A 16,525-nucleotide genomic window follows, 5' to 3' on the forward strand; every position below is an offset into this window, starting at 1 on the left:
CTCTATAAGACCTAATACCATATACACACACTACAGAATCTGAGGCTCAGGGAAGTTAAGTAGCTTGCCTAAGGTCCCTTGTCTAGTGAAAGGCAAGGAGCTTTTGCTCAGTCCTTGGCCATCAGTACTTCCCATACTACATAACCTCTCTTTCAAAAACTAACTTATTCTGTGGCTTCTATCCTTATTTTCTAAATCTGTATCAACAATCCTGTTTTCATCTCCAAAATCCATTTCTTAATCTACAGTTGGCAAGTAGAGATTTCTACTCAAATGCCTTGTCATCATTTCAAACCTTAAATGATTAAAAATGAATTCATTATCCACATCCCCTAACCAGTTCCCTTCTCACCTCTCTACAGCACCAACATTCTCCCAGCCATAGGGCACAAAACTTTATTCATCTTCGACTCATTCCTTCCTTCATCCCCCATATCCTGCCAGTCACATAGTTTTACTGAATGTTCCTAGGAAGCCACTTATATCTGTACCTTCCTCTTTAGTCTCATGTTTATTTATTCAAGGCCCTGGTGCTAATGTTATTGGGTCAAGCTTCTTTCAGCATAATTCCCAGGTTTCGGGATCATCCTCTTTGAGTTCATCTTCTATGCCACTGTCAGACTAATCTTCCTTAACACAGCATTATATTATTACTCCCCCATGCAGAAACCTTAAACAGTCCCCAAATGATGTAAAAGGAGTCTAGAGTCCTATAAGGGGCTTTTAAGCCCACCTCCCATCTGTCTTCTCCCAACCTGGCTAGGCAAGTTAAACCATTCTAGCTACTGCTCATCTGCATGCTATTACCCATGCTTCTCCCCTCCCCTTGGGCTGCCTTTCTGCTCACTCCTGCCAATTTCTATACTATCTGTCCTTTAGATGTAATTCACACTCCACCTCTTTCAAAAGACCTGGGCCCCATAAAATCATGAAATGCCTCCAGCACTTACAGCTTGAACCACACATGCAACATTGAACTTCACCCTGACCTGGGTTGTTTACTCTTGTGTGAATTAGTCAGGTCTCCCAACTAGACAGTAAGCTCAAGAGCAAATGGGGAAAGTGAGCATAGCTCATACCCCTGTTCCCACAGCTCCTAATAAAATGCTGAGTATAAGGTAGCAACTCAATAAACCAGTGCTGCTTAAACGTTAATATGCATTAGGATTGCTATGAGTCAGAACCGACTCAATGGCAACCAACTTGGTTTTCACGGGTTTGGCAGGTTTGTTTCCCTGGGTTGAGGGCTATGAATCATCCCATGTGATCTAGACACAGATAGTCTACAGATCACATTTTGAAAAGGCCTGATTTTTCAGGATCAGCTGAATAATTCATACCAAAGGTAGGTGTGACGTTGGCTTTTATTCTTATTCTAACTAAAAAAAGTGCCTATTAACTAGATCAGCAATTACTTGAATAAACACAATTTTCTGTTATTCAAGACTTATTTAAAACAATAAATGAAGATTTGCTATGCATAAAACAAAATTCTCAGTATAGTATTTTGAAGGATGTGAGATATTCAACAATTCTCCACATTCAAGAAGCAAGAATGTGGTCCATGAACTAGTTTTATAATAATCTCAAGCAGTAGAGGAATTAGAAAATCCATTTGGGAACTGGACATGGAAATTAGAATATAGAACTGTTCCAGTTAAAAATGCAATTCATTAAGCAACCCAGCAAAACATGGTTTTACAATAAATAATCTGTCATAAATATATAGATAGTGGAACAGAGAACTAAGGATATAACCACATGATGCTTTTCTCATTATAGAATTACCTAATGAACTCCTAAAATATTATAGAATATGCTGAATATTTACAGAATTAGATCCAGTAGTAATAAATGAATAAGATAGTTCGGGAAAATAAAGAAATAAAAGAGATACTTGCAGATAATATGTTTCACGTTTAGATTCATAAACCAGAATTAGATAAAACCATGTAGGTGACAAAAAATAAGTGTGTTGCATGGGTTCCTTTGGACAATGGAGAACCAGAGAAGAATTTAAAGAAGGTCACTATTGTGCGGAGAGTGCCTTTCAGATGGTCAATTTGGGGTTAACTGTGGTTTTTGTGATTAACTTTATTTCTGGTTTCATTAATATGCTGTTCATTTTTAAGAAATATACCCACATAACAACAACAACGCAAAGCAGAAGATTTGTTCTCTTCTAGGAAGGGATAAGGACCTTAGAACACCTAACACTTCCTTTCTACTTTTCCCCCATTAAAACAGCAACCATACTTTTTCTGGAACATCAGTAACTGGTAGGTGGTCTATCTCTTTACTGGGCAGTTCTAATTATTAGAATGGTCTCCCTTATTAAGCAGAAATCTGCTTCTCCAATTTACCTACCAGTCCCAACTTTGCCCTGTGAAACCATCTGTGTCAGGTTTTCCTTTGCTTCATAATAATTCTTCTGGTAATTTACTTTCAGATCTCCTTTAATTCTTGTCTTTTTCTGGCTGAAAATCCTTAACTTCTTCAACAATTTCTCAAACATTCTAGAAGCCTTTCCAATCTAGTCATCCTTCTCTTACCATACTATAACGCATCAATATTTCCCAAAGCATGCCACCTACCATTTATTTATTTATAATTTTTATTGTGTTGCTTTAAGTGAAACTTTACAAATCAAGTCAGTCTCTCATACAAAAATTTATATACACCTTGCTATATTGAGTCGGAATTGACTCGACGGCGGTGAGTGGGTTATATACTCCTAGTTGCTCTCCCCGTAATGAGACAGCACACTACTTCCCTCCACTCTCTATTTTTGTGTCCATTCAGCCAGCTTCTGACCCCCTCCACCCTCTCATCTCCCCTCCAGACAGGGGCCACCCACATAGTCTCATGTGTCTACTTGATTCAAGAAGCTCACTCTTCACCAGTATCATTTTCTATCCCATAGTCCAGTCCAATTCCTGTCTGAAGAGTTGGCTTTGGGAATGGTTCCTGTCTTGGGGAACAGAAGGTCTGGGGACCATGACTTCTGGGGTTCTTCTAGTCTCGGTCAGACCATTAAGTCTGGCCTTTTTATGAGAATTTGAGGTCTGCATCCCACTGCTCTCCTGCTCCCTCAGGGGTTCTCTGTTGTATTCCCTGTCAGGGCAGTCATCTGTTGTAGCCAGGCACCATCTAGTTGTTCTGGTCTCAGGCTGGTGTAGTCTCTGCTTTATGTGGCCCTTTCTGTCTCTTGGGCTCATAATTACCTTGTGTCTTTTGTGTTGTTCATTCTCCTTTGCTCCAGGTGGACTGATGCATCTTAGATGGACACTTGCTAGCATTTAAGGCCCCAGACGCCACTCTCCAAAGTGGGATACAGAATGATTTCTTAATAGATTTTATTATGCCAATTGACTTAGATGTTCCCTGAAACCATGGTCCCCAAACCCCCGCCCCTGCTACACTGGCCTTCGAAGTATTCTGTTTATTCAGGAAACTTCTTTGCTTTTGGTTTAGTCCAGTTATGCTGACCTCTCCGGTATTGTGTGTTGTCTTTCCCTTCACCTAAAATAGTTCTTATCTACTATCTAATTAGTGAAAACCCCTCTCCTTCCCTCCCTCCCCATTCTCATAACCATCAAAGAATATTTTCTTCTCTGTTTGAACTATTTTTCGAGTTCTTATAATAGTGGTCTCATACAGTATTTGTCCTTTTCCAACTGACTAATTTCACTCAGCATAATGCCTTCCATATTCCTCCATGTTATGAAATGTTTCACAGATTCATCACTGTTCTTTATCAATGCGTAGTATTCCATTGTGTGAATATACCATAATTTTTTATCCATTCATCTGTTGATGAGCACCTTGGTTGCTTCCATCTTTTTGCTATTGTAAACATTGTTGCAATGAACATGGGTGTGCACATATCTGTTCGTGTGAAGGCTCTTATTTCTCTAGGAATTTTTCCAAGGAGTGGGACTGCTGGATCATATGGTAGTTCTATTTCTAGTTTTTTAAGGAAGCACCAAATCAATTTCCAAAGTGGTTGTACCATTTTACATTCCACCAGCAGTGTATAAGTGTTCCAATCTCTCCACAACCTCTCCAACATTTATTATTTTGTGTTTTTTGGATTAATGCCAGCCTTCTTGGAGTAAGATGGAATCTCATTGTAGTTTTGATTTGTATTTCTCTAATGGCTAATGATTGTGAGCTTTTCCTCACGTATCTGTTAGCTACCCGAATGTCTTCTTTAGTGAAGGGCCTATTCATATCCTTTGCCCATTTTTTTAATTGGGTTATTTGTCTTTTTGTAGTTGAGTTTTTATAGTATCATGTAGATTTCAGAGATCAGACACTGATCAGAAATGCCATAGCTAAAAACTTTTTCCCAGTCTGTAGGTAATCTTTTTACTCCTTTGGTGAAGTCTTTGGATGAGCATAGGCGTTTGATTTTTAGGAGCTCCCTGTTATCTAGTTACTCTTTTGCGTTGTTAGTAATGTTTTATAGACTGTTTATGCCATGTATTAGGGCTCCTAGCATTATCCCTATTTCTTCCATGATCTTTATCATTTTAGATTTTATAATTAGGTCTTTGATCCATTTTGAGTTAATTTTTGTACATGGTGTGAGGTATGGGTCTTGTTTCCTTTTTTTTGCAGAAGAATATCCAGCTATGCCAGCACCATTTGTTAAAGAGACTGTCTTTTCCCCCATTTAACTGATTGTGGGCCCTTGTCAAATATCAGCTGCTCATTTGTGGATGGATTTATGTCTGGATTCTCAATTCTGTTCCATTGGTCTATGTATTTATTGTTGTACCAGTACCAGGCTGTTTTGAGGCACCTACCATTTAGTATGAGACTCCATATTTGGCCTGCCTAGAACAGAACCTAGAGGAACTCTTACATTACCTCTTAAAATGTGTAAGACTTCTATTAATACTACCTAAAATTACATAAGATATTTTAGTAATTTAACTGTACCACTAGCTTACGATTAATTACAACCCTCCCAGTTCCCATCCCCCACCATGAACTATTTTAAATTGTGTCTCTTACATTCTGTACATATTAAATAGAGTTTTCTGAATTTATAGTCAAGATTTTACATTTTTAATTTTACAGGCTTCTGTTCTTCCTTCCCCTCTCAAAGGCCTAGCTTTGAAGTTCCTGCCATTATGTTCTTTCCTAAAGATCGTAGCACCTTCACTCACTCTTTAATATCTGTCATAGTTCTTCGTGATTTTATTAATCACATGGGTGATTATTTCACCCTTGGCCTCTCCGTTCTTCTGGACTCCCCTCCCCCAATGTCCTTGTTCTTCACCCCATCTCAGTCTCCCACTCCCCTCAATAACTGCATTCCCCTCATGATCTCTATCTCAAACATCACACTCTCGAAACATCACTTCCTATGTTTTCAGCTCCCTCCCTCTAGCACCCTTACTACAGCAGTTCCCCAACCCCACCAGCAATTACAGTCCACTATTCCTATCATCTTTTCACTGTGCTTCACCCCGCTCCTGTCTTCCTTTCCTCCTTGCCAGATTCCATGGCCCATCACTATACTCACCACCTTGCATACACACTCAACTCCATTACACCTCTCTTCGTATCATACTCTCTGGGAAGGAAAAAAAAAAAAAAAGCCAACCATGGTTCAATACAATTATTCTCCTATTCCAAATCAACATTCAGGCAGCTGAACATGACTGAAACTTTTAAAAACAATACGTACATGTGATGACTGGCCTCACTTTAAGTTCATCCAAGTAAGCCCTACAATTTTGACTTGGCCTCCCTATTTCCTAGAAAACAATTTTATACCTTCTTCCCTCTTCTCAAACTTCCAACAACCTCACTCCTGCCTTCACTCTAACCTTGGTTCCTATTTCATTGGTAAAATACACGCAGTCAGAAGAGAATTTTCACCAGTTCTTAGCCCCACACCCGCCCACTCCCTGCACCCAGGGACAGACTACCCAATAAGCAAGGTAAGCATGTGCTTAGGGCATCAACAAACAAGGACACCAGTCATCCAAACAAAAACTCATAGATGCCAAGCAGATAGGACACAAGGAAAAGTGAATGCACAGCAATGATTCAAGAAAGACTTGATTCATTATCCTTATTATATATGGAAGTAGATGCTGTTCAGCAGCTTAACTGTGATGAAATCATTGAAGAATTCATAAGAGCAAAGAACAGAAATGTTTTTAGTTATAACATGTTAGGCATGAAAGATCTATCTAAAGACATAGTAATTTGCTGTAACATTTGTTTTAATCATTGAATTTTTTTATGACATCTTTCATTTGTTCATTTATAACAGTTATTACAAAATAAACATCAAAACTGAAGTATGAACCATTTAAAGCAAAATTGGTGAAAGTCAATTTTTTGCTGTGGGAAATCAATAGAATTTCACATTGATTGTTGAAACAAATAAGTTCACTGGCTCATTTTAATTGTTGTAGAACATGTGGAATATTCTTTTCGTAGAAAGTGTGGTATATAGCAACAATATTAGTACCCTGCATCCAATAAAAATTTTATAATCCAGTTTATTTCATTCTGCAAAAACAGCATACTCCACTTTTACAATCGCTATTATAAAAAAAAAAATTTTTTTTATTATAGTCGCATTTAAAAAGAAGTCACATCCTGTATAGCTAAGACACATACACACAAACACACACACAGATATGTGTGTGTCTTAGCTATACAGGCAGTGTTTCATTCTGTTTTACATAGGGTCACTATGAGTCAAAACTGACTTGACAGCACCTAACAGCAACGTATGTGTATACATGTATAACTCACATGTCCTGTTTGAATGCGTAAGCAGAGAAGGGGCACCACAGGTTATCAGTGTTTAGGGCCTTCACATGCCTTAATCCAGCCCTGCCTGAGCCTGTACTCCCTCCCTGTCTTTGCTCCAATTATATTCATGAACTGTTTGTACTTCTAACATCAACCTTCCATTTGTGCACTGGATCCATCTTCCCCTCACCTACTCAGGGACATAGTTGCAGGAATTGTCCCCGTTCTCTCCTGCACTATCCTACAGAACCATTTGCATTATCTTACAAATGTGCTTCACTACCCCCATCTTTAAAAAACTAAAACTTTCCTTTTCCTTGATCCCAATTCCTTCTATACGTACTTCCCATTTTTCAGTTTCTTTTATAACAAAACTCCTCAAAATTGTTACGTCTATTTAATTTTTTTTTTATAGAAGCTGTCTGTAATGTTCTTTCCTCCCATTTTCTCTAAAACCCATCCCAACCAAGGTTTTTTCTCCAACACTTCACAAAAAAAAAAACCAATCTCATCAAAATCATAATGACCTCTTCACTGTCAAATCCAATGGCCCAATTCCCAATCCTCATCTCATACTAGCAAATTCTCATACAAGCAGCATTTGACACAGTTGATCATTCTACCCCTCCTGACATACACTTCTACTGGTTTTTGGGGTCCCACTCTTTCAGTTCTCCTTCTACTTTATTGGGCACTCCTTAGCCGTACCTCTAAATATTCAAGTGGACCAGGACTCTTTGGCCTCTTCACCATCAACACCCACTCCCTTGGTAATCTCATCTCTATGCCAACAACTATCAAATTTATATACCCAAACCAGATTACTCCCCACTCCCAAACTCTACAATACCTACTTGACATCTCCACTTGGATGTCTAACAGGCATTTCAAAATCAGCATTTAAAAACTGAATTCTTGATTTTTCCCTGAAACCTACTACTCCTAGAGTCTTCCCAACACTAGTTAATAGCAACTCCATTCTAGTATTTGCTCAGGCCAAAATCATGGCATCATCTTTGACTCCCTTCTCTCACATCCCACATTCAATCTTTTAAAATATCCTGTTAGTTCTACATTCAGCTTATAACCACTTTTTACCTCCTCCTGTGCAATGACCCCGGTGCAAGCTACCATTATCTCTTGCATGGATTATGGCAGCAGCCTTCTAGTTAGTCATTCTTGCCCCACTCCCTCCCCAGCAACACCCACATATTAGATTCTAAACACAGTGACCAGAGTGATCGATTTGTTAAACTAAAACTTAACTCTAACCATGCTCCTCCTCTACTGAAAACCCTCCAGTGGCTCTCACTGCAGGCAGAAGAATTTCCAAAGTTCTTACAACAGCCTGTAGGACTTTACCTAATCTGCCCATCACCTTCAACTTCTTTGAGCTCTTCTCCTACCAATCTTCTTTGCTCGCTCTGCTTCACTGGCCTCCCTGCTGGTCCTTGAACATGCCATGCACACTCTCGCCCAGGGCCTTTGCATAGGCTGTTTCTGCTGCCTAAAATGGTCTTCCCCTAGATATCTGCATGACCTCATGACCTGCTCTCTCTCATGTCTTTGCTTTAATGTCACCTTATCAAAGAAGACTTCTTTGACTATCCCTCCACTGCCTTTCTGGTTACTATGTTTTCACTTTCTCCATAGTACTTACACGCCCAATATGGTTTTTTTTCTCTGTGTCCTCTCTCTCTTTTCCCCTTCTTCCTCCCCCCCTCCCCAAAAAAGGAACATAAACTTCATGGGAGAGAGGCGTTTATCTGTCTTTTTCTCTATTTCATCCTCAGTGCTTAGAACAATGCCTGGTATAGAGCAGGGGTTTAATAAATAATAGTATAATCATGAGTGAATGAATTAATGTAATGTTGTCTTGCTGAAACTGATAACCATGATTACCTCTGAGGAGGAGCAATAGTTGGCGGGAGGACAGGGTGGGAAGAAGACTGCCCTTCTCTACACACCCTTTTGTATCTTCTAAACTTTATACTACCTGTATATATTATCTACTCCAAAAAGGAAATTTAAAAATTAGGGAAAGAAATTATTTTAATGAAAAGAGAGTTATCTGTTGTATTAACATTAAAACCAAAAAATTTTAATAGCAATTCTTCTCTGTGGTACATGAACCATTCTTTGAAACTTCGTGCATTTTCAAAACTAAAGCATATGTTTTCTATGTCTTTACGTAAGTTGAGTGCTTCACAGAATTGCTGGGCATAGTAAGTGCTATACATATATCGGTCATTCCAAATCTGGAAAAAAGGAAGTTATGTTGTATGGGATTTTTTTTTTTTTTAAGTGAACCAATGGGAATTTCTGATGATCAACATATTCTTTTCTAAGGGCTTACGAATATTTGGTATAATAATACACTCCTAAATTCTACCAGTAATCCACATCAAACGTGCTGGACTTGTGAGTTTTAGGAATCCACCATTTTCCTCTTTTTTGAAATCACTTACCCATTTCAACTTTTCTAGCCTTAGTTTTATTCTCAAAATATACTGGCAATGACTTTCAAACTGCTCAGCAAATTCATTCAATACCACTAGATGTAAAGTGGTTGGATCTCAAGAACCGATATCATTAAAGCAGTGATACGGAATTTTACCATCTAGTGGCGCAGTGGTAAAGTGCTCGGCTGCCAACAGAAAGGCTGGTGGTTCAAACCACCGGCTGCTCTGTGGAGAAAGATGTGGCAGTTTGCTTCCGTAAAGATTTACAGCCTTGGAGACCTTGTGTGGCAGTTCTACTCTGTCCTTTTGGGTCGTTATTAGTGAGAATTGACTCAATGGCAATGGGTTTTTACTAACTCAGGGCTTGCAGTCTCTCTTTGTGAATTTTAGACTTCCCAACTTAAGACTCACTACCTGGTGTAAATAATACAGGCTAAATTTGAATGGAGAAGCTTTTCCTTCTGTTTTGTCATATACTATCACTATGGCATCCTCCACAAGCAGTGGGCATCTCCCGGTCATGCTCTCCTCATTGTTCTTTTTGCCCTTAAATATTATTTAAATAAACAAAACTTGGTTGTTTGTCTTTCATTTTTTTTTTTCCATGTTCTTTACCATGACTTTAGTGAGCACTCCTAAGGGGATGTATTGTTTTCTTTAAAAATGTCTTGTGTTTTTGCTGTCCTTCACATTTTACAGTACCTTTTTCAAAAAAAAAAAGGTACTGTAAAATGTGAAGGACAGCAAAAACACAAGACATTTTAAGCCCCCTCAAATTCTTTCAGTCGCCATTGAAATAGTCTAATTTAAAAAATATCAACTAATACCAACTAATCCAAAGATCTTGGAGTAATATTCAGCTGCATTTATTTCTGTGAAGAACCATGGAATGAAAGAGGTAAGCGGGCAGGTAGATAGATACATAGATATAAAGAAAGAGATGGATGGATTTTATTTTCCCCCAACTATGCAGTCTCAGCAAGTTGTACTCACATTTATTTATCCTTTTGTTGACCTCAGAAAACTAACACACGCCCTTGTACCCATATGGTTAGATTATTACAATGCGCTTCTAGTCAAGCTTCCAGCAATAACTTGAGAATGAAGAAAATGAAAAATGACACAAAAGAAACTATTTGGCTAAACTAACCATTAATATGAAATAGAAACGTGCTTTTCTAGGAAACTGCAACCTGTATTTAACACAGATCCTTGCACAAAGGAAGCATTCAATATATGCTTACTAAGTTGAATTGAACCACAATGGTTTCTCACTTTACAGATAATAAAAACTTTCCATAACCTATGCTATCCAGAACAGACAGCATAATGAGCAAGGTAATCAACAACTCTTCTCCAAACCCTCAGAATTGGAAGTAGATGGATAGCCTAGAAAAGAGATGCAAGCAGGCAAGCCTATGGTGTATTTGAGGGGCAATAAGTGGGATGAGTTTCCTGGAACAGCAAGTGCATGAAAGGAAAATTATGCTGAAAGCCTTAACAAAAATCCATTTATGAATGTATTTTTAGGGTATGTAAGTGTTTCTAAATTTTAGTCTAACCTAATTTGAATTCCTTGTATAAAAAAGGACACATATCTTACTCTCTGCCAAAAATGTTATTTATTGTATCCAGAAGCTATGTCCAGAAAACTAAATTACATTAGGTTTCCAAACTCTTTTATTCTTTTTATATATATTTTTTAAAATATTGTAAAACAAAATGTACTTTTCTTCCTATTTAAGTAGCACTGTAGCTTTCTCAAATGATGAACGAAAACAGAAGGTTGACATTTACAACTTCTGAAGGAAATTTCTGGAAATGACTCTAAATTTAAAAAATGTTTACAGTTTCCTCTTTCCATCTTTTCTAGGCTGTCCATCTACTTCTAATTTTGAGGGTTTGGAGAAGCATTGCTCATTATGCTGCCTTCAGTATGGATTACACCTCAATGTAAAAAAAACAAAAATCCTGGGCCCATAAACAACACCATGACAAATGGTGAAGAAACTGAAGTTATCAAGGATTTCATTTTACTTGGATCAATAATCAACACCCCAGAAGAAGCAGTCAAGAAACCAAACAACGTATTATATTGGGTAAATCTGCTGTAAAGACCCTTTAAAGTTCAAAAAGCAAAGATGTCACTTCAATGAGTAAGGTGCACCAGACCCAAGCCCTGGTCTTTTCAATCGCCTCATATGCATGTGAAGGTGGACAATGAAAAAGGAAGACCAAACAACAGTTGGCACATTCAAATCGTGATGCTGGCAAAGAATACTGAATATAGTATGGATTACCATGATAAATTAGTCTCAGAGGAGTTCAGCCAGAATGTTCCTTAGAAGAGAGGATGGCAAAACTTCATCTCATTTACTTTGGATACATCATCAGGTAGGACCAATCACTGGAGGACATCATGCTTGGTAAAGGGCAGAATCAGCGAAAAAAGAGGAAAACCCTCCATGAAATGGATTGACACAGTAGTTGCAAAAATGGGCTCAGACATACCAACGACTGTGAGGATGGTGCAAGACTGGGCAACACTCAGTTCGGTTATACTTAAGGTCACTGCGAGTGGGAGTCCACTTGACAGCAACTATCAACAACAAGAGCACACATCTGTCAAACACACCCAGAAGTGAAGACAGTCAATTTAGTCTTCATATGGACTTTATAGGATGATTGGTGATGCTATGGCTCTGTAGATTTATATTAAACATAATAAACACAGGATATGTAAATGATTCTGAAGGTTATTGAAACTGTGAAAGACTAAGTACAGCTTTTCCAGTAAGAAAGAGCATTAGCCTCTTACAACATATAAGATAATACACATAATATACATACACCCATTGCTGTTGAGTCAATTCATAGCAACCCTTTAGGATAGAGCAGAACGGCCCCATAGCATCCCCAAGGAACAGCTGATGGATTTGAACTGCCAGCCTTTTGTTTAGCAGCCACATCACTGCACCACTAAAAAAAACTAGGGCACCATAATATAGACACAGATAGATAAAATGCATAATTGCAAGCCCTGTGGGCAAAGTAAAATAAACTGGGAAAATATTTTTCTTGCAATTATCTAGGAATTTAAGTAGAATTATCTATAACTCAAGATTAGTGAAGCAAACCATACTGGACCTATTTCTCCAGACCATTCTCCATTCTGTACTCTATTTTGCCTCCCATGCACAAAGTAGCCAATGGGTTAAACTTCCAAAGCAGCCAAGGAGTTAATTTCTTCCCATTTCATTTTGTTCAAATGTTTTATTTTAAATTCTTTCTTTAAACAGAGGGCCATTCTTCTATCTTTTTGTTATTGTATGCTCTTTTTGAATAGTTTCCGGGAATAAAATAACTGATCATGAAAAAACAAAGCAATTGTTCTTAACATCCTTTGTATAAAGTTATTAGGTGATGGCACTGATTCATGATTAATAACTCTAACATGCTGTAGCCTACATATGGTATATTAAACATTCCTTTGGCAACAGACATCATTTCACATGGCCATTATAACTTTTAGACATGAAATACTATAGCTTTAGAAGAACATGTTACTTTTTGTGAGATAATTTCCCTTCCACAAAAAAGACAGAAGCAATGAAATTACAGTGTGGATGGAGCTTTATAGTGCTGCTTCAATGATGCTAATATCATTTCAGGAGATTACTGAGAAATATTTTTGGAAATGTTGCTTTGGGAACTTTAACTACCATCAATGTATAAAATATAACAGAACTTGTGTCCAGATGGCACGGTTGGTGGTATTTTTCAGAAAAACAGGCTTTAAAACATCAATATCTGTCTTACATTTTAATATTCCATATGAAAAAGAAACAAAACCTGCTTACATTGTATCGCCCTCAAATTCCAAGTTATTTTTTAATTTTTCTTAAGTCTCAAAGAACATCTTTCTTTTTAAAAAAGTAAAGCAGTGTGCTTAACAGGCTTCCTCTGAGTTCTGTCTGTGACAAATTTAAGGATTCCCCTGCTGACTTTTCACATAGCAATAAAACTGCTGAAGTAAGAGATAAGGAAGCTGGCCCAGATTTAATTCTGATTTACCAAGATCTAGTTATTTATTTAGATATCATTTCTGGCATCTCAGTCTCTTGTAACAGCCCTCCCAGCCTACTTAACAAGAAGCATTCAGATTTAAAACATTAAACAATTCAACTACGTGAGAAATTCCTTCCAGTAGCAATAATAAACTAAAATATGTCTACATTAATATGCAAAATGTGTGCTCCTTTCTCCCTCATTCTCCTCCCACCCAAACTAAGCTTCATGCCTAATATTTCCAGTGTATTTGTTGCCTAGGATACCAATCCCCTAACAGTTTAACAAAGTAAAATAACTTTTATACTAATAATAATGTTTACAACAGCAAATGCCTAATGAGTGACAGGAATTGTTCTAAGCATACAGTGGATAGTATGTTACTGAACACAAGGCACCTAGCTCCTTTACCTAGTGCACCTAACCTTGGTGACACTAATGGCAGGTGGGTAACATTTATAAAGAGATAATTTAGAGTGGGTAAAGGTTCTGAACTTTGAGCTACCCTCAACAAAGAGTAGTAATGACAAAAACTACCTTCCTTTTCATTAAACCTATCTTCTTTTACCGTTATGAAGAGTTCTGTTTCCTGTTTATTCAGATCCAGAAGTTGAAAGAGAGTCTGGGCAGCAACCCTTAGATTTATATCCTTTCCGGCTCTGAGATATACTACTTAATATATGACCAAGGGATTTTCCTGCTTTTGAATCTTTTTCTTTTTGTATATGGTCCCCCACTTTTCCTCTCCCCTTCAATATAAATGTTGCCATCTTTTACTCAACTCATTCCCCAAACCTCCTTTCCAGAACTCAGATCTTTTGTACAAGGGCAGAGTTAAGATTGCCTAAGGCACTCCATACGACCCTTCAATAGAGGCGTTGCCTTAAGAAAGGTGTTCCCCTAAATCAGCGGCCAAGAGCACTCAAGCCAGTCTCATTCCCCCTCCCTTTCTCCTCAGGGCACACCCACCACCCCAGACCTTCCAGCTTTCCAAAACTACACCACTCCCATCCCATCCCATCCCAGCAAAGCTCTGAGAATAACACACAACATAGCACCCTCTACCCCACTCCCCGGAAACACAGAGCTAACCAGGCAGCCAGCCATTCCTCAAAGCGCGCCTCTCCCAGCCCTCAGGGAGTGGGGTGTGGGAGATGCACCTGGGCCCCGGACTCCCACCAGGCACCCGCACGCCGTGGCTCCTAAGGAGGAGTCTACCGTGGCTAAAGCAGGCTGACCCCAGGGCAACTTTCAAATGCCCGGGGGGGTCCAAGCGGCTGATAAACTGTGTCTCCCGCTCTCCACCACCCAAGCCCTCTAACACCGCAGCAGACCCGCCACCCTTAGCGGTTCCAAGTTTCAACGCTTTCTGCAGGATGGGGGCATCCGGGCAATTGGAAAGAAAACAGGCTCTGGGTGGGGGCTACCACAGCTCCCAACCCGCTTGCAACGCTGCCTCTCCTGAATAACAAACACACCCCTTGGGATTTCTGTTTTCCAAGGGTGGGTAGGAGAAAGGTGGAGGGTGGGAGAGGGAGCTGGAGCAATAAGGGAGAGGCGATTCGTGCAGGGAACGGATAAGGGAGAGTTAAAGCCACATCTCCGCCCTGTACCAAGCTGGTTCTACAGCCAGCGGGTCTGCCCGCCGCTTTGTTGTCAGCGTCCCCTGTTGCTGTCGCGCGCGCTGCGCGCATACACGCCCCAAAAAATCCTCACAACCGGCAAGCTGGCCGTACAACCCCCAACCCTCTGGCGGGGGAAAGAAACTTGTACCCTGGCGCCAGTTACCAAGATGCTGCGATTGCTTATGAGGAAAATTTTAAAAGACGGGAAAATAATAAGATACAGGATCAATTAGTATTTTGTCTTCTTCCGAGTCTTTGGAAAAATACCACTGCTGTTTTCTACCAGTCAGCCCACGGCGAAGCGGGGGCGGGGGGTGGGGTTGGTGCTTAAGGTAGAGCGCGATGAAGGTGCACAGAGCTGCGGAGAAGGGGACCAGCTGCGGACCCGGGTCCCCGACGCCATTTGCCGGGCAGCGGCGCCCTCCTGCCTTACCTGTGGATGCAGTTTCCATGGCAACGGGCGGCGGCCGGGCGGAGCCCGCGCCCGGTTCCAGCGTCCCCTCTTCCCCGGCCCCGGCGTCCGAGCCCCGGCCGGGCTCCCCCGCCGGCGGCGTCGGCTTGCCCCCTTTCAGCGTCACCGCCTCGTCCTCCCCCTCCCCCCGGTCCCCGAACCACTGGGACCCGGGGCCGGCCAGCGGCAGCAGCTCGTCTCGCGGATCCGGCGGAGTGGCCATGGCTGACGGCCCCCGGAGCGCGGCGAGCGCGGCTTCGCGGGCCCGAGGTGCGGTGGCTGGGCGGCCGGGCGCTCCCTGCTGCTGCCCCCTCCGGGCTCGGGACTTGGGGAGGCTGCGGTGTCTCGGCGCCGACGCCGCTGCTGCAACTCCGGCCGCGCCGCTGCCTGCCGCTCTTCCCGCTTCAGCTCCTCCTCCTCCCGCCGCCGCGGCCGCTGCCTGCGCTCCTCCTCCTCCTCCCGGCGCTGTCGTGGCTGCTGCTGCTGCTGCCGCTGCCGCTGCCGCTGCCGCTGCTACTGCTGCCTCACTGCTCCCAAGCCTGTGATTACGCAGGTGAAAATGGCCTGCTTCGTCTGGGTCTCTTCTCCGCACACGTCAGCCCCCGGCCTGCTAGTGGCAGGTCCCGATTGGGGGATGTGCCAAGTCCACTTGAATCTTCCTCCCATTTGTGGAGGGGTGAAAGGAGAGGACCAGCAGACAAAAGCCGCCCTCCCAACTAACGAAGTTAAACCCTGACTGGTGTCCCGGGACCAGAGGCAAGGAAGGGAAGCTGGAGACCTTAGGGTCACAGCTCTGAGGGTGACCAGTGTCCACTGTGGAAGGGCTATAGGTCTGCGGGTGGGAGAGGTGGGGTGGAGATGGGTGTTGGTAGCAGACAGAGACAGGAGAACCTGCAGCTCCGAGGTTAAATCCTGCGTCCTTAAACTGTTGTTTGCAGAACCAGGCTGAAAATAATGAAGTTACTGGAAAGAGCTATCTGAGAGCCTCAAAAAGAAAGAAAGAAAGAAAGGCCGTATCCCTACCAGCCCTGAGAGCAAATAGAATGTAAATAAACTGCCCCCCGCCAAAAAAAAAAAAAGTTGCTGCAGAGTCGATTCTGATTCATGGCGACCCCATGTGTGCAAAGCAGTAC

The 16,525-nt window shown here is 41.1% G+C and overlaps 1 protein-coding gene across 1 annotated transcript in view; it reads right to left on the reverse strand.

Annotated features, from left to right (window-relative positions):
• The window catches only part of RTN1 (reticulon 1), a 245,726-nt gene extending 230,111 nt beyond the window's left edge, over positions 1-15,615 (reverse strand). The window contains exon 1 of the mRNA XM_064292545.1: positions 15,375-15,615. Coding sequence (XP_064148615.1) covers positions 15,375-15,615 — 241 coding nt within the window. The remainder of the gene's footprint in view (positions 1-15,374) is intronic.
• Between the last annotated feature and the right edge of the window lie 910 nt (positions 15,616-16,525).

Source organism: Loxodonta africana, chromosome 10, assembly GCF_030014295.1.
Source record: "Loxodonta africana isolate mLoxAfr1 chromosome 10, mLoxAfr1.hap2, whole genome shotgun sequence".
NCBI lineage: Eukaryota > Metazoa > Chordata > Mammalia > Proboscidea > Elephantidae > Loxodonta > Loxodonta africana.